At 41.8% G+C, this 20,869-nt stretch overlaps 1 protein-coding gene across 1 annotated transcript; it reads left to right on the plus strand.

Annotated features, from left to right (window-relative positions):
* Positions 1 to 16,053: 16,053 nt before the first annotated feature.
* Positions 16,054 to 16,461, plus strand: LOC149022466 (uncharacterized). The gene has a single exon (XM_089147633.1). The coding sequence runs from the start codon at positions 16,054 to 16,056 to the stop codon at positions 16,459 to 16,461; it is 408 nt and encodes a 135-aa protein (XP_089003759.1).
* Positions 16,462 to 20,869: the final 4,408 nt, after the last annotated feature.

Here is a 20,869-nt window from a genome sequence, read left to right on the forward strand (position 1 = left end):
GGGCTTGGCTCATTGTGAGCTTCTAACCATCATCCTTTGATTTGACTCAAGTGATATGTTTTGAATTCCGACTCTTGTCCTTCTTCTTTGCAGTGCCTCCCAGAATGAACCCTGAAAGCCTGCGGGTGAAGGCCGCTAGGGCCGTTGTGACAGCCGAGCAACGATCGCCCGGGGTCTTGACCGTAGATCAAGAGGCTTCTCTTCCCTCTCCCGACCCCTCTTATAGGGGTATCGGGAATATCGGCCCGTAGCTGATGCTTCGGGTAAAGGGAAGAAACCAATGGTGGAGAGGTCTAATGTCTCTTCCTCCGCCCGAACCAAGAGGAGGCATGACACAATTGATGCTCCCTCCAATAAAAAATCCAAAGCTTCGACGGATGGTGAGGAGGTCTTCACCCCCGCTGGACCCCGAAGATGACCGACAGGGTTACTCGGGATCCCGAGAAAGCTGCGAATGGAGCTCCCTCGCTCTTGCTCCTTCGATCACCAGGAGTTTGAAGCCCCGGATGACACCTCCCTTGTTAGTCAATCTACAAGGTACCGGTCTTCTTGCTTACTTATGTTTTCATAATTTCTTATGACTTCTTCTGATATCTTCCGCCTTCCCTGGAATGCTGTGTTGAGCTTTTATCAACACATGGAAGCATTGAGCCGGGTTGGTCGCACCAGCTCCTTGCTGCAAACTTGTGAAGAGAAATTGGCCAAGGCCAATTCTGAAATAGACCAGCTGACTGCAGCTACCGTGGAGCTACAGAAAAAGCATGAGGAAGAAGTGATCTCCCTCAAGGAAGCCCTCGAAGCTTCGAAAATTTGTGTCATTGCTGCCGAGCGCGAGGCCAGGAAGCAAAAGGCAGCTGCCATGTTGTTTGGTGACAGCCTTGAAATCAAAAGTAGGGAGCTCGAAGAACATCTGAAGTTGGCGATCCCTAGCAAGCCTGAGCATATAAAGCCGTAGCTTCGGAAGGAGTGCATTCGGAAATACCCGAACAGCCTTACCTTTCTCCGAGTTGCTAGGTCTCTACAACATTCAAGCTTATCGCATGGGGCAGAACGACGTTTGGGAGCGAATCCTTGGATCGATCCCTGACTTCGACACTACTCCTTTTCGTGAGGTATGCCACCAAGAGGTCTTCGGGAAAGTTGGTATGGATCTCCCGGACTGGGCCCAGGAAGAAGATGATCCTTTTCCAGCTGACCCTCAATATGAGGCATACCTGAATGAAGAGCCGGCACTTCTAGAGGAGAAATCACAAGCCGAGTCTCAAGTTGTTGTTGTAGAGGATTCAGCCGATGCCACTCTTGAGGAAGGCTCTTCTCATGGTCCTGAGAAAAGTCCTCCCGACCAGGGTCCCTCGGGCAACAAAGAAGAAAAGGCTTAGGGAGTTGTCCTTTTGTAAAGATTTACCCTCAATTTAATGAATAGACATTTCTTTTTTCATGTTGGCCTCTAAATTTCCCCGTCTCCTGCCGGAATCTTGCCTTGAATATCAAAGTATTAATGATAAAACTTATCACTTAACTTTTCATTCCTCGCCGAATAATAATCTTGTAGAAATATTGTGAAAATGCGTTTCGGGAAGATGCATTAATCTTCCCCACTACTTCATTTATTGCAATGTCCGCACGTTTCCCTTCTGCGAAGTTCAAACGTTTTCCTGCTTTTGTATACCATTCACTGTTTCCAATGAATCGGAAATACATCCGTTATTATAATGGCGGTGCGACGATTGGAGGTATCTCTGCATCAGGTGCTCGCTTCCACATGTTTCCATGTGGCATCCCTTCGACCGTTGATCTTGCTTTTTGCGGATTTTGAAGCGTCATTTCGATCTAGGTCGTCGGTTGTCCTTAGCCTTCAACCGTCGTCTTATACCTGAGGCTATTTAAAGCCTTCGTGGGTACTCTCCATCTATCCCGACTTCGCAAGTTAGATTTGCTAAAGTGCCAAAGCGACCTTTCGTCCTTCGGCCTGCTTCCGTATTCCTCGTACTCCAACAACAGCTCTATCAACTTCTGAACAAGTGAGTTTTTTGATTACTCATCTCCTTCCCCACTTCCCCCCTGAGTAAACTGCACAGTAGTTATACTTGGGGTTTAGTTTGTTGGTTTGTCAGAAGTTTTAGAAAACTAGGGTTTCCCCGCTGTTGCTGTCTTTTATTTATGTACTGATACGGCTGGTTTTTTTTTTTTTATGCATAGTGGCTCCCAAGATCAACCCGAACTTTATCAGAGCAAAATCTTGCAAGAAAAGCGTTCCGTCGGTGGTGGTTGGGGCCAGTGCGGTGGTTTCAGCTAGTGAATCCTCCAAGCGTAAGGCGACTGCTGGCGGTGAATCTTCAAGTCAGATTCCCGCGGTTTCTATTGATGCCGTCCCTGCGCCTCCTTTGCCCGAAGTGATCGCTCGTCTTTCCCAGGAAGTTCTTGATCACTCCGTTGCCGATGGTGCTGCTGGTGAGCCTGTTGGTGCACCCCCGAAGGAGACTCTTCAGGCATCTGAGGCAACTATGTTGGCGTCTGATGAAGGTGTGGTCCCAGCAGGTGCTGCTCTTATTTCTAACTCTAGTGCTTGTTTGGCATCCTCGTCCTCTCCTTCTGAGTTGGAGGATTTTGCCACTAGGAAGCGCCGTCGGGTGACAAGTGATGCAGCTCATCCTTCTCTTGGTGTAGCTCATCCTTCTCATCCTTCGCTTGAATTAGTGTCAAACGAGTTTGACAGAGTGTTGGAATGGTGTACTGCTGCTCGAATGACTTCCGAGAGCGCAGCTTCTTTCCAAACTTCCGGATGAAGTCTTTACGAAGTCACCGGTGATGTAAGTCTTTCTTCATTATCCTCTCGATTTTGAAAAATTACTTTTCTCGCTCCTCGCTAACTCGGAAGTTGTTTGCGAGGAGTCTTGCTTTGGTAACTTCCACAACCAAGTGGAAGCAAGTTACTAGACTCGTAGGTTGAGCAATGAAGTTTCTAGGCTTCGGGAAATCTCTGAAGCTAAAGATGTTGAGATTGCTCGCCTTCGGGAATCTAGCTTGGGAGGTGGCGGGGAGAAAAAAATTCGATGATTGGTCGTCTTCGGTCGGACTTGGATGATGCCAGGGAGAAGATCCGGCGACTGGAGCGAACAGTTTGAAAGTCAGGAGCCAAAGGATCTGAAACGTTACCTGAAATGTCACATCCTCCCAGCCGGTACCCTAACTGGCATACCCGATAGTGTGATCCACAGCCCAAAAGATCAAGTTTAGGAACGACCATATCCATTTAGCACAATAACATAATCAAAAGCAAGAACAAATCATTGTATTATAATAAGTTAATAATAAAATTCAAGAAAAGATCTCAAAAGAATCACTAAGAATATCAGAGTGCGAAAACATGATACCAAATCAAAAGACAACTGTAGAGTATAGCGGAAATATACTCCACAACATATGCGGAAGGTAGATCGAAATCTAAGTAAAGCTCTAAGCTAATACAAGTAAAGTAAAAGATAAGTCTAGAAGAAACAAGAGAAATCTAATCCACATCTTCAGTCTGCTCTTCTTCATCTTCAGTCTTCATCTTCTTCACCTTGCCCTTCCTTATATGGACCGTCATCATATTTCAAACCTGCAGAGAAGTCTAACAAAAGATATGGTACAAAAGGAGTGAGTTTCGAAAGAAACCCGGTAGAAGGCGATTAAATCCATAATAACATAAATGGCGGATTTCGTAACAAACATAAATGCAATATGGTATAAGACAAACAATGAATGTATGAATCTAACTCTATGTATGCTGGTCTCTATTGGCAGACATGCTTTAAGTCATAGCACCATACTTCTTTGGGTAGGTCAATCACACAACACCTTTTGGTAGTGGGTCCGGCATCCCTCGGGACATTCCATGGCTGGGGGTATAGGTCACCGCTCTCTCACATCACCATTGGTCTAAGTACTGGCGCATGTCAGGGTAAAGCCTAGCCAAATGCAAGTCTCCTACTCAGTTACATCAAGTCAGATCCAGATACGTCCATTCCTCGCCCCTGGCGATCCTTTCCGGTATCCTTCATACTAGAGTCCTCATAGTCCCTGACTACGGACTCATCAACCCTATTGGTTATCCACATATGGTAAACGGGAAGCTCTCACGTCCCCTCATGGGTTGGTTACCGGTCTTGAGCGCCCGTGAGCCCAAGTCTATCCATATGCAACCCTACCGATAAATGGCCCCCACAATGTGATTCTTGTCCTCTCACGGGTTGGTTACCGGTCTTGAGCGCCCACAAATCCCCATTGCTACCACGGGTCGTTCGGTCTCAATACCCTTCTGAATCGGGTCTGATATAACGGGGTATTCCTAGCCAAACACTGCTAGAAATCCCTAGGTATGACAACCAATGATTCGGGAAAGCGTCGATGGGCAACCCCGGAAACATCCCATACTATTTTCGATAATGTCCAAGGACAGAAGTGTCAAAAGGACACCTCTCCTTCCCAAACCATACTTAATCAATCACAATCACAAATCAATCATATCATACACATTTACAGTATATAGAAAATATACCATAATAAGATTCATCTCATAACAAATAAAGACATTCATAAACTAAAGAAAGCAAAGTAAATAAAGCTACTGTAATTAAAGTAAGTGCAGCAGTAATATATTCATAAAAGAATTTAATTATGGTAACAAATCCAAAAGATTCTAATATAGAAACTAAAATCACACAATCTATGCTATTATAGAAGTAACCATCCTTACCTTATATAACTTGAAGAGAATCTCCAAGGATCAAGGAGAATCTTCCCAAACTTGGCAAGAAGGTCCTAAACAAGTATATATATCATATTAGGAAAGAAACCTAGAAGGAAAGATATCAACACATCCAAAACAGACCAAATCTGGAGTTACTGTCCTCATTGGTCGATTGACTTGGTCTCTTGCCTCAGTCGACCAATGAGTCGATCAATAGAGACAGTGGCCTTCAAAATCAGAGTTTGCAGAATATAGAACCGAATTTGGTGGCTCAAAAGGGTACCAAACAAGGGGGAAACTACTATGAAAGTATCCTAGTATATAGAGGACTTCAAAACACTAATCAAATCAAGTCTTCAAGTTACAAATTAGGAAACAAAAGTTACCATAATTAGATCAATCATGTTTCTTGAAGAATTCATAGTAACAATCATGGACAAGAACGATAGGATGATGGATCATTGATTGTGATAAAGAAATCATGAAAAGCATGCATAGATCTTCAAGAAAAATAGATCTAAGACTGAAGAACATGAATCTAAATAAGGAAACAAAACCTACCATATATGTAACTATCATGATTCATGAAGAAAACATGGTATGGTAGAAGAGAAACAACTAGAGATTGATAGATCATGGATCAGGAAAAGAAAACACAGCAATTGACTACTAACATGATCAATATAGTAGATCTAAGGAGATCAGAATTCAAATCAAAAGATAAACAAAGACTAGATCATGATTTGATCATGATTCCTTCAAAAGCTTGCAATAATCATGGTTAAGATCATTGCATTAGCCATTAATCCTTAGGAAGATCATGAGGGATGAGTAGAGAGATGTTTGCAATAGAGAATGCAGCATCTTCTCTACTGTCTCAGCCCAAAAAGGAAAGAAAAACAGAGATGGAGAAGAAGAAGAGAGTGTAGACATACCTTTGATGCAAGAGGAAGAAGATTACTTGAGTTCTTGCGAGAGATCAACCAAGGATGCAAGGAAATTGATTAGAATGGAGTTCTAACTCGTTCCAGAGGCTTAGGAGGCAGAGGAGACGAAGTAATCCCGAGGTTGGACTTAAATAGAGCAAGAAAGACCTAAATCTGGAAAACAGATCTCATTGGTCGATTGGATTGGTCTACTGGCCCAGTCGACCAATCAATTGACCAATGGAGACAGCAAGGTACAGATTGCACTGTTTTGGTCATAACTTCTTCGGTTGAAGTCCAATTGATCCGAAATTCGAAAGGGAACTTCCCACAAACATAATAAGACTATCTAGCATGAATTGGGAATCATCCATGGTCCAAAAATCAGTACTTTATTACTTGGGAACATGAGTTTCTAAATTGGAAACAACATGGTTCTCATAGCAAACTCACCATGGATTCATGGGAAGAATTAGAGAGAACAAGGCTTCTCTCTAATGGAATATCAAGAACATATCAGAGGCAAGAATAACTAAATAGAAAATCAAAAGAATACTAATCCTAGAATGAGAGGAATCAAAAATAGAAACTTACTAGAATGCTTATATCAATGGTCAACATAGAAAGCTAAAATGGCTAGGAAGAAAGGAGAATTGATTCAAGGAGATGAAACACATTGGAACAGCAGTAAAGGCTAAGATCAAATATGTTAAACATTAATGAGAAAAGAAGCTACAGTAGAATGATCATGCTGTCCAAAACTCAATCAAAATCAGTGAAGAATTGAGGAGATTCACCATGTGGTTTCAAGGAATGCATAGAGTGATTGGGAGTTCACTCTAAGACATAAGGAGATTAGAGAATAGGTAGTTATAGTAGTGTAACACCTTCTCCACAATCAAAACATCAAGATAGATCAGTAAGAAGAAGAAAAGAGAGAAGAAGGAGATAGAACACTGAAATCAAGGTCCAACTTCAAGATGTAACATTAAACTAACCTTTCTTCACCCAAAATAGATAGGGTGTCCTGGCTAGGTTTGGGCTGGATTTCACATTCTCCCCCCCTTAAAATAATTTCGTCCTCGAAATTGGGAGAGTTCCTGGATTCCGAAAGACAGGGGTACTTTCCTATTATCTTGGCTTCCTTCTCTCAAAGTCCACGGAGAACAAATAACAATAAGTCTTATGTAAAAAAACAAGGAATATATCTGACATGCTTTGAAATCAAATCGAAAGTATGATCATGGCTTCATGAATATTTCACAAGGATCATGGCGAAGATTAATATGAAGATCATAAAACTTTAAGAATGAAATGAGATTGTAGAAGAGATGGTTGCAAGGATCAATATGTTGCAAGGATGCGGCATCTTCTTCATAATCTCAATCTCAAAGAATAAATCATAGTAAGAGTAGATCAATACAACACAAGAGAGATTACTAATCTTTGACTGAAGAATAGGAGATGAAAAGCTTGAAGTCTTGAAACAATTAGAAGGAATAATAAATCATGAAGATCACACTTAATTTCTCTTCGAAATCATCATGTAGAGAATTTACAAGGTTATAGAGTGTATGGAGATCCACTCTAGAACAGCAAGGATAGAGGGATCAATCATGGGAATGATTTAAGGTCATCCTCCTATCAAAGGGAATGTAAGCCACAAGAAGAAATCGTGGAGAGAATAGATCAGCTTTGGGGTAAACTTCTACAAACGAAACTAGGCAATTCGTACAACAGAGAATAAATCGAACAATGCATATGGTATGCATATGGTACTACAGCAAGGTTAGGGTTAGGTGGGATCTCACATGAAAGGCAAGCTGTCGTTCCTTTGCCTGAATCCCTTCCAACTGATGTTCGCAGAGCCTGCGTCTTCAAGTATTTACACAGTAAGCCCTTTGTTGATATGCTGAATGCTTATAACTTGCAGGCGTACCGGGATGGAAAGTATGGGAATCAATATTAAGGAAGGATCCTCATTTTGATACGACTCCCTACAGTGATGTTTTCCATCCTGAAGTATTTACCGACCTGGGTATTCCTCCTCCCGACTGGACCAAGGATAAGATTGATCCTCCACCTTCAGATCCAGATATTATGCAATATCTGGAAGATTCTCCTGTTTATTCTCCACTAGAAGAAGTCAATTATGACGAGCTTGTATTGAATGCGAGTTTGGTCGAGGACCATTCTTCTCCTGGACAAGCTGGACAAAGAGTATGAAATTGCGGAGGATTTTATGCATACCGAAATATTTTTGTAATCCTCATTTCTTCTCTTCTTTTCCTTGAATCCCCACCAATGGTTGACTCATATGTTTGTTCTAGCAAAGTCGCGTCGATCTTGTATAACTTGTTAACAGTCACCTATAATGATTTTCTTCTTTGATCGAAGATTGTATCCAGCTCTTGTAATTGTTTTGATACTGGCCTCTTTGGATCTTTTGAAGAAATAAGAAATTACTTTATCTTGAACTTTGCTAGCCACTTGAATCGCCGTTGTATTAGGTCTTAGTTGTCTAAAACAATGCCTTTACTTAAGGATTTCCGGAGAAATACAATAAGTCTGAGAAGGAACTCACTCGGGTTTTAAACCGATGCCTTTACTTAAGGATAATTCAAAAATTCAATAAGTCTCGAAGGAACTCACTCGGGTTTCAAACCGACGCCTTGCAAAAGGAACTCACTCGGATTTTCATCCGATGCCCCGACTTAAGAAAATTCGAAAATTTTCCATAAGTGTTGAAGGACCCATACGAATTTTCATCCGATGCGTTATAGTTGGATCTTGTTCTTGAATGTGGTGTATGATGCCCCCCAATCAAAAGATAGTTTGTTGAAAGCCAAAAATTGCATTGGTTGAGTTGAAAATGATTACATCGCGAACAAAATTGAAATCATCCTCAAGGATAAAACTTTTTGAGATGCCTAGCATTCCACGAACGATCCAACTCTTTCGGGAATTGATGTTCTTCAGCCTGTAAGCTCTCGAACCGACCGGTTTCACAACCATATAAGGTCCTTCCCAGGAAGGGTCCAACTTTCTTTGGTGACGCGGGTTGGAAGCTAGGGTGTTTCTCAACACCAGATCTCCGGCTAAGTACCGACGATTCTTCACTCGAGTATTATAATGAGACGCTATCCTTCTTTGATAATGTTGAGTTCGTGCTATTGCCTTTGCCCGAACTTCGTCCAACAAATCAAGACTATCAAGCAGTCCTTGTTCATTTGCTTTTTCCTCGAATTCACGATCCCGTAACGTCCCCGCCATTATCTCCACTGGTGTCAATGCTTCGGATCCATATGCCAACCTGAATGGAGTTTCTCCTGTGGGTGTTCGAACCGTAGTTCTATAAGCCCACAATACATTATGTAGTTCTTCGACCCAAGAAGCTTTGTCAGCTTCGAGTCTTCTCTTTATTCCTTCTAGTAGCGTTCGGTTAGTAACCTCTACCTGGCCATTGCTTTGGGGGTATGCCACTGAGGACATACGATGCTCGATCATATATGTTCCACGAATTGCTCAAATTGTGGACAATCGAACCGAGTACCATGGTCAGTGACAATAATCTTTGGAATCCCAAAGCGATATATGATTGATTCAAGCACAAATTTCTCCACTTTTTCTCGGTAATTGTCGCCGGTAAGACTGCTTCTACCCATTTTGTGAAGTAATCAATTGCTACTATCGGAAATTCCCGTCTGCCTGATGCCTTGGTGAATTTGCCCATGATATCAATTCCCCACATTGCAAAGGGAATGGGATTTAGAATTGAAGTCAAAGTTTCCGCCAGGCGCTTCGATACTATAGCATGAATTTGACAGTTACCACATCGACGAACGTAGTCCATAGCAACCTCTTGGATCTTAGGCCAATATAACCCAAGTCTTAGAATTTTGTGGGCCAGGGCTCGGCCACCCATGTGAGCTCCACAAATTCCTTCATGAACTTCAGCCAAAGCTGATTTTGCTCCTTCGGGGCCTATACATCTCATAAGGGGTCCAGCATAAGATCTTTTGTATAGTCTCCCATTCTAAATGACAAATCCAGCTGATCGAATCTTGATCAACCTTGCCTCTACTGGATCCTCGGGTAATTTGTCATCCCTTAGATACTCGATTATTGGATCCATCCAAAGAACGTTCGCTTCAATATAAGAAATTTCTTTCTCATGATAACTTGGAAAAGTTATCTCTTCAATGTAGACCGAAGGGTCTAGATTCTTTTCCTTGGCATTGGCTAGTCGGGATAGCTCATCTCGCCACTGAATTTTCATTCCTCGAAATCGAGATATCTTCAAATTCCGAAATTGGTTTTGAAATGCCTGCACTATCTCCCGATATTTTAGCAAGCGTGGTTCTTTAATGCCATACTCCCCCTGGACTTGGTTGACTATAAGCTGAGAGACACTATAAATAGTAACATCTGCAATAGCTAATGCTTTTGACAACCGAAGTCCTGCTATCAGGGCCTCATATTCCACTTCGTTATTACTTGCATCAAATGCGAATCTCAAAGCATATCGAATAATAAATCCTGCTGGACTTTTTTAGAATTCCAGCGCCTGCTCCATCTTTATTACTCGAACCATCCACATATACCTCCCAAGTGGTTGGTATAATGGGATCCTCAATGGTGGGCTCCACTGGTGCAGTAGTTTCTACTACAAAGTCGGCTAATGCCCGAGCCTTGATTGCGGTTCGGGCTTAAAGCTCACTTGGAACTCGCTGAGCTCAACCGACTAGGACACCATCCTTCCAGACAAATCAGGTTTGTTAAGAACTTTACTAAGAGGAAAAGTTGTAAATATGGCCTTAGCTTCTTGGCGGCCATCATGAGAGCCAAAGCCTGCTTCTCAATTTGCGAATATCTCATCTCCGCATCTAGCAACACGTGGCTTACATAGTAAATAGGCAACATAACACTGCCGAGAGATCTTCTGGTCAGAGGAGACTTGACCAATTCCCATATCAGTCGGGAATTTTATCTTCAGGTGTTTTGTTGAAACAATAGCACCTATCTTGGATAAAGATGGTCGCCCGAGAATCATATTATAGGCTGGTAGTTCTCAAACCACCAAAAAATTGATTCGGACAGTTGTTTCCTTAGGAAAACTTCCAATGGATAAATCCAACTGAACCAATCCTTCCGCTACTGCAAATGACCCTGCAAAGCCATATAGGTGTGTAGATGAAGGTTTCATCAAGTCCTGATCCACCTTCAATTTTTGATACACTTCGTAGGAAATTAGGTCAGCTGCAAACCCTGTATCAATCAAAACTCTATGCACTTCCCGCCGTGCAATCTCTACCTTGATGACTATAGCATCATCATGAGGTAAATAAACGTCTCTTTCGTCTTCCTCGCTAAAGGTGATAGAATCTTCACCATTCAGCTTCTTCCGCTTCTGCGCCTCTCCGGCTCCAACAAATTTGGATTTTGTTTTCAGACTCCGGAATGATTCGGGCTCTGGTCCCCCGAAGATGGTAAGGATCGGTGACCGAGTAGCAGCTTCAATCACCTCCTTGCCTTTTTTAGACTTCGGGGCCTCCCTCGATCGTTCTGAACTAACCGAACGATCCCTCTTTGGAGCAGCCGCACGTGGCCCACGTGGCTCCTCCCTTCTCCCGCTAACAAACCGGGACAGATGTCCCCGAGATATCAATCTCTCAATATCTCGCTTCGGATGACGACAGTCATTAGTATAATGACCATAGTCCTTGTGGAATCGGCAATACTTTTCCCGATCCTGCTGCTCTCCGGGTTTCAAAAGAATTTTAGGCGGCCACTTTAAAATATTTATTCTTTTGAGGATATTCAAAATATCAGCCCGAGGAGCATTCAATGGAGTGTACTCACTTTTACCGGGGGATCTTTGGCGCCAAGGCTGGGATTTTCCAACCCGATCGCGAACATTTTTCTTTGGCTTCTGTCTGCTCAGGAGCCTTTTGTTCCTTATTGGAGACTTTATTATCTCCTTGGCGCGCATCTAGAATCTCCATTACTTCAGCACTGCTTCGGCATCTCTGTACCAACTCAGCATAAGTCGCGGGCATATCCCGTAGTAATAACTCCGGGAGTTTCCGATTAGTGAGTCCCGTTAATAGAGCGATTCGGCTACTTGTTCATCCAAGTTTTCTATCTCCATCGTCACTTTGTTGAATCTTTTCAGAAACTCTCTAATCGATTCGCTCTTTCCTTGTTTGACATAGAACAAGGTTTCTTCCGTTTTCTTGACTCGTATCCCACTCTGGAATCGCCCTATGAATTGGCGCGCCAATTTGTCAAAGTTTACGATCCTTCCGAGGGGAGGTTAGAAAACCACTTTTGTCTTGCTCCAATTAGAGATGAACCAAAAACCCGCATAAAATTTCATCGAAATTACCTCAAATTGCCATGGTCTCGTTGGTAATAGCCGATGTGAGCTGTTGGATCTCCGGAGCCATCGAATGTTGAGAAGGTAGGCAAACGGAAGTTATGGGGAAACCGATATCCCGCAATTGGCTCAGCAAAAGGGGTCTTCCGAATGACTGAGTAAATATCCTCAGTTATTCTTCCCTTAGCCAACTGCCCTAATTTCTCATTGATGTTGGCCAATTCTTGACCAATCTGGGTAGGGTGATCTTCAGCAATATGATCACGACCTCGATTAACACGATCATCCCGTGCTACTCGATCATCACGGACAGCCCGTCCTTCCCAAGCATTCCTCTCGTCACGAATTGCTCGATCATCACGAACGGTTCTTCTGACAGTGGGTGAGTGAGTTCTTACCCCTGTATCCAACCTTGTGTTTGAATCAGTTGTACTCTCTTGCAGTCTGTCGAACCGATCGCCTCGCCTCGGTTGATCATCGATCCTCCGAAGTCCTCGGTCTCCTTCACGGAAATTCTGATCAACATTCCGGTCTTCAGCCAGTCTCTGGTCAAGTGGCAATGCACATCTCCCTGAATCGCGTTGATCAGGCTCTTGTGGTAAAACCACTCGTCTGGTGAGCATGCGGAGTGCTTGGCTCACCTCCAAGAGTTGAATCTTTACCTGATCCAATTGATCTTGGATTGTATCAGGAGGAGGATTACGTCCTCCCTGGCCACCATCCACCTCGATAGGATTTTGGCTTTCCTGGGGAATATCTGGATTATTCACTCCAGGTATCTGAACACCGGAATTGCGTTGTGCAGCGGCTGCTGCGGCTGCTATCTAGTCACCATGGCTTTTCAAGTCGTTTCCCACAGACGGCGCCAAATGATGCGTCCAAAATCTGCTCAGCCCTTGGATCTCCACGAGATGTCCTGCAAAACGCAAGCGTCGGATGTGGCCCGACCGGCTGGGGTCGGGAGTCCACCTCCGAAGGCTAAGTCGGTTGATGAACTTAATCACAAATGGCTCTGCTAGAAGCACGAGCTAAGGAATGAAGAACTGGGAAAGGTGATCTAGATAGCAGATCGCTGATAGTTTAGGTCTATCAGTATGTATCTGAACCTGAGTCTTAGATAGTATTCTTTTTGATCGATTGATCCGTCCCTCACCTTGTATGGTAGTGAGGTTTATATAGAGTGTACCTTCGAATCTCCTTCGTTGGATGCACTTGAGCCTTCTTCGGGTAGTCGTTGGATCTTATCAGTTAGATCCGTTGAGCGATAGACTTCTACTAGTTTGGGCTAGTAGAGGACTCCTGAGATAACCTTTAGGTTATGCGATGGTTATCCCTTCGATAATGATTATCCGCAGCCGTCAGATTGAGTCTGCCATCATTAGGGTGATTACCCTAATTCATAAGTAAGATTAGGGCACGCTTGCAGCCGAATAAGCTTTCTTCTTTAGCAAGCCATCTTCCGGATCCGGTTCGCTCGGGAGCGATTCAGTTTTCTCCGTCTCGACCGGGGTCGAGGGTCGGACCAGGTATGAACCCGGTTTGATCATAAACTCTCCATATCACACACACACACTAAGGGCATCCTTATGAGTAAAGTATGACATCTAAGTGTTATTGGCCAGACGTGTTGGATCTGAAAAATTAGAAAATGATTGAGAGGCAACTTCTGTCTAACACCCATCCTATTGCATGATTAAGCTAGGTTATTTTCTTTTCTTTTCTTTTGTTCTCTTAATGCTATCATTAGTAGTTAGTTTGTGTTTTTCATTTTTCCTTATTGCTCAAGGTCAAGCAATGTCTTAAGTTTGGGGGTATGATAACTCTATGAAATAGAGTTAAGATTGGTAACTTTATACTTGAGATGGCTTGGTTTAGGAGTATTTTATCTTTGTTTTAGTGTAAGTAGTCATTAGATGTTGTTTTATTGAGTCTTAACATGTTGCATCTTGTAAAGGTCATTATTGTCATTCTTGCATGAATTTCTCTTTAGTTTAATGGATGAATTTGATTAATCCTCTTTCTCTTGAAAAATATAGGTGAAGATCCATAATAGAAGAAGAACTTGTCATCTAACTTTGCTGTAAAGTTTGTTGCAGCATTATGAAGCAGAATATTCTCAGATCCAATTCAAGTGGAAATGACCAGAAGGGGCTAACTAAAGAGGACGTTACTCTTGTAAATACATGATTGTTCTTAACCCTTGATCTCAGGAGGAATGTTCTAATCCTAGGGTCAGGTTCTACCCTAATGATTGAATGCATTTATGGAAGAAAGAGAGAGAGGGATGAGGAGAGAATAAAGAAGGAGGCAGAATAGAAGAGATGAAAGAGAACCAGAGCTAGACTCGTGCGGAAGCAGGGAGAGCTGCTGGAGAAGGGAATTGCTGTAGAGAAGACTGGAGTTCATGTGGAAGCATTGCAGCTCTTAGTTTCTTTTCAGTTTCTAACTCTATCTTCTTATTTTCTAGCTTAATGACAACTATATCTATTTCTGTGTATTTGATTTCTGTTATGGGCTAAATTTGTGCTGTGTTGGGATGATAATAGTACCTAAACCTGAATTTTGAGATGTAACTATCAAGTGTTCTTTAGTTTTACTGTAATACAATTTATTGTCAATGAATTCAGCATGTTATATATTGATTAATTTCATTTCTTGATTGATCTTTCATGAACGATTGCTATGATTTAGTTAATTGAATCTAGATGCTTGCTGAATGGTGTGGGTTAGTTTAATCTTTAATTAGATTGAATTAATTAGTAGGTTGGGTAGGAATACTCAATTACCTCACATTGCCATGATTGGGATTGGGTTTAAATTGCATTCGTATTTCACTTCTTCATAGGAATATGCAGATGTTGAATTAGGGTGCTAAAGCATATGTGTATTGGAAAATACCATTATGCCATTTAATTCCAGATTCTTGATATATTTTGGGCTGTAGTATTACTATAGTATTTGCATTATAAATTCAGGGGAAGGGAAATTGATTCCCAACACTCTTTTCACTCACTAAGTTCCTTCTATTGCTCATTCTCCATTTCGGTTCTTTTGTTTAATTACCTGTCATTTGATTATTTAGTTCTTCAATCACAAATCAATCTTGTTTAAATCAATTTTACTTTTACATTGAAAGTTAAAGATAGAATTCTCTGAGGGATCGATACTGTACTTATTATTTACTACTTGATTGCGATACGTGCACTTGCGTAACATCTTAAGATACAAGCAAAAATGATCAAAAAGAAGCTCGAGCTGTTAAGCAAAGAGTTGCATGATACACGATTAGGAGTGGTCGAGTATACAAGAAATTGGTAACCCGACCACTACTTTGTTGTTTGGGATCTCAAGAAGCTGAAACAGTATTAAGAGAAATCCATGAAGGAATTTGTGGAGCGCACATCGGAGCTCGAGCACTCGTAGGAAAAATAACTAGGTAGGGATATTTCTGGCTGACCATGCAAGAGGATGAAACAAACTATGTTAAAAAATGAGATAAATGCCAAGCTCATTCTAGCATACATCACGCCCCCCACAGGTCCACTAATGTCAAAACTGTTACCTATTCCTTTTACAAAATGGGGGATAGACTTAGTTGGAAAATTACCAAAAGCTTCGGGAGGCAGAGAATATTTAGTAGTTGCGGTTGATTACGTTATAAAGTGGATAGAAGTGGAACCTTTGGCTTCAATCAACATGAACCAAATGAAGAAGTTCATCACACATAACATTATATACAGGTATGGAGTACCAAAAGTTCTCATATCCGACCATGGAAAGCAATTCGAGAATAATGAATTAAGAAAGTTTTGGGAGGAAATGGGAAATGAACACAGAATGTCATCAATAGCATACCTCAGAGCAATGGACAAGTAGAGGTAACAAACAGGATCATACTTGATGGTTTAAAGAAAAGAGTCGACCAGCTTAAAGGTCGATGGGTGGACAAACTACCATACGTGCTCTGGTCGTACCGAACAACAGCCAGGTCGACCACATGAGAGTCACCATTCAGAATGGCTTATGGAGTTGAGGCTCGAGTCCCAATTGAGGTACAAATGGGTTCCCTCCGAGAAGATGAATTCGACAAAGAAGCAAATATTGAAGGCATGAAGATTAACCTAGATTTTATTGGAGAAGTAAGAGATAAGGCTCAATATCGCCTCGAGGAATATCAAAGGCAGGTAGCTTTATATTACAATAACAAAGTGAAGATGAGACAATTTCTCCCGAGAGATTTGGTGCTTCGTCAATCAGCAGCATCAGATCCAACCAATCAAGGGAAGCTAACTCCCAATTGGGAAAGTCCTTACATTGTAATACAACAAGTAGCCCCTGGGGCTTACAAGCTACGTGATCCAATCACCGAGGAAACACTTCCTCGAACATGGCATGCGAGCAATCTCAAGAAGTACTATCAGTAGTCGAAAAGATCAAAAGGGATCTTCTTCAAAATTTTGTTTTTGTTTTCCAAATTTCGTTACAAGTTTTGTTACATTAAGTTTTTTCAAGTTTTGTTACATTTAATCTTTTCAAATAGAAATGCAAATACTGTTTCTTTTCTAAACGTCAAGAAAAAGCCTCTTTGAATCTCTAGACACATACAAAAGGAAACTCTCCTTGCTTGGAATCATGAGCATGGGTAGCTCCAAAAGGAAATGCCCCTTGCATGGAATCATGAGCAAGGGCAGTTCCAAAAGGAAACTCCCCTTGCTTGGAATCATGAGCAAGGGCAGTTTTAAAAGTAAACTCCCCTTGCTTGGAATCATGAGCAAGGGCAGTTCCAAAAGGAAACTCCCCTTGCTTGGAATCATGAGCAAGGGCAGTTCAAAAGTAAACTCCCCTTGCTTTGAAACTGCCCTTGCTTGGAATCATGAGCAAGGGCAGTTCCAAAAAGAAACTCCCCTTGCTTGGAATCATGAGCAAGGGCAGTTCCAAAAGAAAACTCCCCTTGCTCAGAATCATGAGTAAGGGCAGCTCCAAAAGGAAACTCCTCTTGCTCGGAATCAAGAGCAAGGGCAATTCCAAAAGGAAACTCCCCTTGCTTGGAACCATGAGCAAGGGCAGCTCCAAAAGGAAACTCCCCTTGCTCGGAATCATGAGCAAGGGCAACTCCAAAAGGAAACTCCCCTTGCTCAGAATCATGAGCAAGGGCAGCTCCAAAAGGAAACTCCCCTTGCTCGGAATCATGAGTGTGAAACCCAGCCCTGACCCTAATCCGGAAACTTTGTTATTTGTAGGTCCAGTGACCCGAAGTAAGGCAAGAAGTCATCTTTGGGCCATTACTGTTGAAGACTTGATGGCTGGATTGGAATCCATGAGTGTTGATGCCAGTGTTCCAATGGTGGAAACTGTACCCTGATGAAGATTGGATTAGTTGATGGTCTTGGAGTGGTCTCTGTATTGATTCAAAGGCATTTCTAACTCCTAGGTATGTCACTCTAGGTGTGTGCAAAACCCCTTGATGTTTGGACTTGATCTGAGCCTTCAATTCCCTGTTTTGAAGTTGTTGTCTTGATTGGTCAACTCATTGGTCGATTCGACCAATCGACCAATTGATTATGTTTTTGAAATTTGAACCCTGTCTCTTCTATTTAAGTCTAATCTCGGGAATACTCCGCCTCCTCTACCTCCTAAGCCTCTGGAACGAGTTAGAACCCTAATCTAACCCATTCCCTTGCATTCTTTGGTGATCTCTCGCAAAGACTAGAAGAATTCTTCATCCTCCTACAGCAAAGGTATGATTTCACTCACTCTTTCTTCTATCTCTGATTTTCTTTCTTTAATTCTGTTCTTCGTTGAGATCAGGAAGAAGATGATGCACTATTGCAACCATCTATTCCATGATCTTATCATGATCTTTAAGATCCATGATCATCATCATGATCTTAACCTCAGCTAGTAGAATCTTCGAAACCCTAACCCTAATCCTTTGAAACCCTAACCTGTGTGATCGTCTGGAGAGCTTTTGGTAACCTCCCTTGTGAAGGAAAATCCTCTTGGGTGACATTTATATGAACCTAAACTTTATCATTGAACGACCCTCCTTATTATTTTTGGCTAACAATTTACCTCCCTTCATCCAGAGCTCTCAATTATTTTCCGAGGGAACCAAAAAGGGTGAAACCCTAATTTTTTGGATAAGACCAAGAACCCCTAGTTTGATCATGGTAACCCAATCAATGTGTTTTCCTTACTATATCTGTAATCTTCATATCCTAATTCTTTAATCTTTGATTATAATATTTTTCTCTCATAATCTATGTTTAACCTAGTAGGTTAACCTTTTTGTTCCTAGATTACAACTTGGGAACTTGATTTGATTTATGAATTGATATCCTCTATACCCTAGAATACTACCATGATAATTTCCCTCTGATTTGTACCCTTTTGAACCAACAAATTCGGTTCTTGATTCTCAAAATTCGGATTCTTGTAGGCCACTGTCTGCATTGGTCGACTCATTGGTCGATCGGTCCAAATGAGACCAATCAATCGACCAATGAGTACAGCAACCTCATTCTTGGTCTGTTTCGATTGATTTATGATCTTTTCCTTTATGCATCTTTCCTAACATGTTGTATGCACTTGTTTAGGACTGTCTTCTCAGGTTTAGTAAAGATCATACTTGGTTCTTTAAGATCCTATCCAAGTTAGAAGGTAAGGACAGTTAATTCCTTAACTACATAGATTGCTTGTTCTCTGGTTTCTACTGTATGAAACTATGAGATTTCCTACTGTTGTTGTATTTTAATTCTGATCTCCTACTGTGGGAACAGTAGCACTTGTTTATATTGTCTTTTTATTATTCATGATATATGAATTACTTATTATTGCCTAATCTGATTTTTGCTTTTACATTCTCTTGTATATGATGAACTGTTGGTTGTGTATGTCATGACTGTTCTGAGAATGTGTTTGCTTAAGTTTGGTTTGGGATTGGGGAGTATCCTTTTGATGCTTCTATCCTAGGACATCGGAGGGAATAGTATGGGATGTTCTCCGAAGATGCCCATCGACACTTTCCCGAATCATTGGTTGTCATACCTAGGGATGTCTAGCAGTGTTTGGCTAGGATATACCCCTTGTTATATCGACCCGATTCGGAAGGGTATTGAGACCGAACGACCCATTGTCACATCCTCCCAGCCGGTACCCTATCTGGCATACCCGAGAGTGTGATCCACAGCCCGAAGATCAGGTATCGAGTAATCAACCTCCCACATAAACAATAACATAATCATGAACAATCATAATAAGAGTGCGGAAGATAAACCATAGATCCAATAAGGAAAGAATGAATCATATATAAGTCAGAGTGCTAGATATAATCAGAGTGTCAAACAGATAAGTAAAGTGAGGCAAAAATCCCACTCTACAACCAGCGGAAAAGTAGCTCAAAAAGAGAATAAACTAGACAAAAATCTAATCCCAGTAGCAAGTACAATGGGTAACTAAATTGTTCTCCACTTTATAGACAACATCCTTATAAGTGTAAATCTCATAAATGGCACAAGGACGCTTCCACTCAATGGTCGGACTAAGCATCGTACGGAGCATAACCACTCGCGGGATCTTCAGTGTAATTGTGGTAACCGCAATCACCTTCCTGGAGATATGCCTCTTCGCCTTGCGCTTCTTCATAGGGACCGTCATAATATTCAATACCTGCAGAATAGTCTAACAAACATTGTACAATAAAGGAATGAGTTTCAAAGAAACTCCGTAAGGCAGTTAAATCCATAATAACATGAATGGCAGGATTTCAGAACAAACATAAATGCAATATGATATGAGACAAGCAATGAATGAATGAATCTAACTCTATGTATGTTGGTCTCTATTGGCAGACATGCTTTAAGTCATAGCACCGTACTTCTTTAGGAAGGTCTCAATCACTCATCATCAGTTGGTAATGGGTCCGGCATCCCTCGGGACATTCCATGGCTGGGGGTTAAGTCACCACTCTCTCACATCACCATTGGTCTAAGTACCGGCGCATGTCAGGGTAAAGCCTAGCCAAATGCAAGTCTTCTACTTAGTTACATCAAGTCGGATCCAGATACGTCCATTCCTCGTCCCCCGACGATCCTTTCCGGTATCCTTCACACTAGAGTCCTCATAGTCCCTGACTACGGACTCATCAACCCTATTGATCATCCACATATGGTAAACGGGAAGCTCTCACGTCCTCTCACGGGTTGGTTACCGGTCTTAAGCGCCCGTGAGCCCAAGTCTAACCATATGCAACCCTACCAATAAATGGCCCCACAATGTGATTCCTGTCCTCTCACGGGTTGGTTACCGGTCTTGAGCGCCCATGAATCCCCATTGCTACCAAGGGTCGTTCGGTCTCAATACCCCTTCGATTAAGGTCTGACATAACAGGACATCCTAGCCAAACACTACTAGACAAATCCTAGATATGTCATCCAACAGTTTAGGAAGGTGTCCATAGGGCATCTCCGGAAACATCCCATAATATTCCCGTAGTAGTCCAAGGACAGAAGTGTCAAAAGGACACCTCTCCTTTCCAAACCATACTTAAGCATACACATGCATCAATTCAGATCATCACATATATGGTAACTTCATATATGGAAAGAAATCAATAATTACAATCACTTTGTATATAATTGGTAAGTAAATCATACATCAAGGTTATGCAACAGTAGTATATCGTTGTAAGAATCTAATTAAGGAAACATATCAATGATATTCAAATAGAGAAACTAGATTCATGCTATCTATGTAATTAAGGAAATAACCATCCTTACCTTTTATAACTCGCAAAGGAATCCTAAGAAATCAAGTAAGATCTTGGCAAACTTG

This window comes from Hakea prostrata, chromosome 3, assembly GCF_041222555.1.
Source record: "Hakea prostrata isolate BN-2017 chromosome 3, UWA_Hpros_2, whole genome shotgun sequence".
NCBI classification, from domain to species: Eukaryota; Viridiplantae; Streptophyta; class Magnoliopsida; order Proteales; family Proteaceae; genus Hakea; species Hakea prostrata.

What these genes read in the sequence shown, in the direction of transcription:
- LOC149022466 (XM_089147633.1), top strand. Translation starts at nt 16,054, where the DNA reads ATGGCTTATGGAGTTGAGGCTCGAGTCCCAATTGAGGTACAAATGGGT.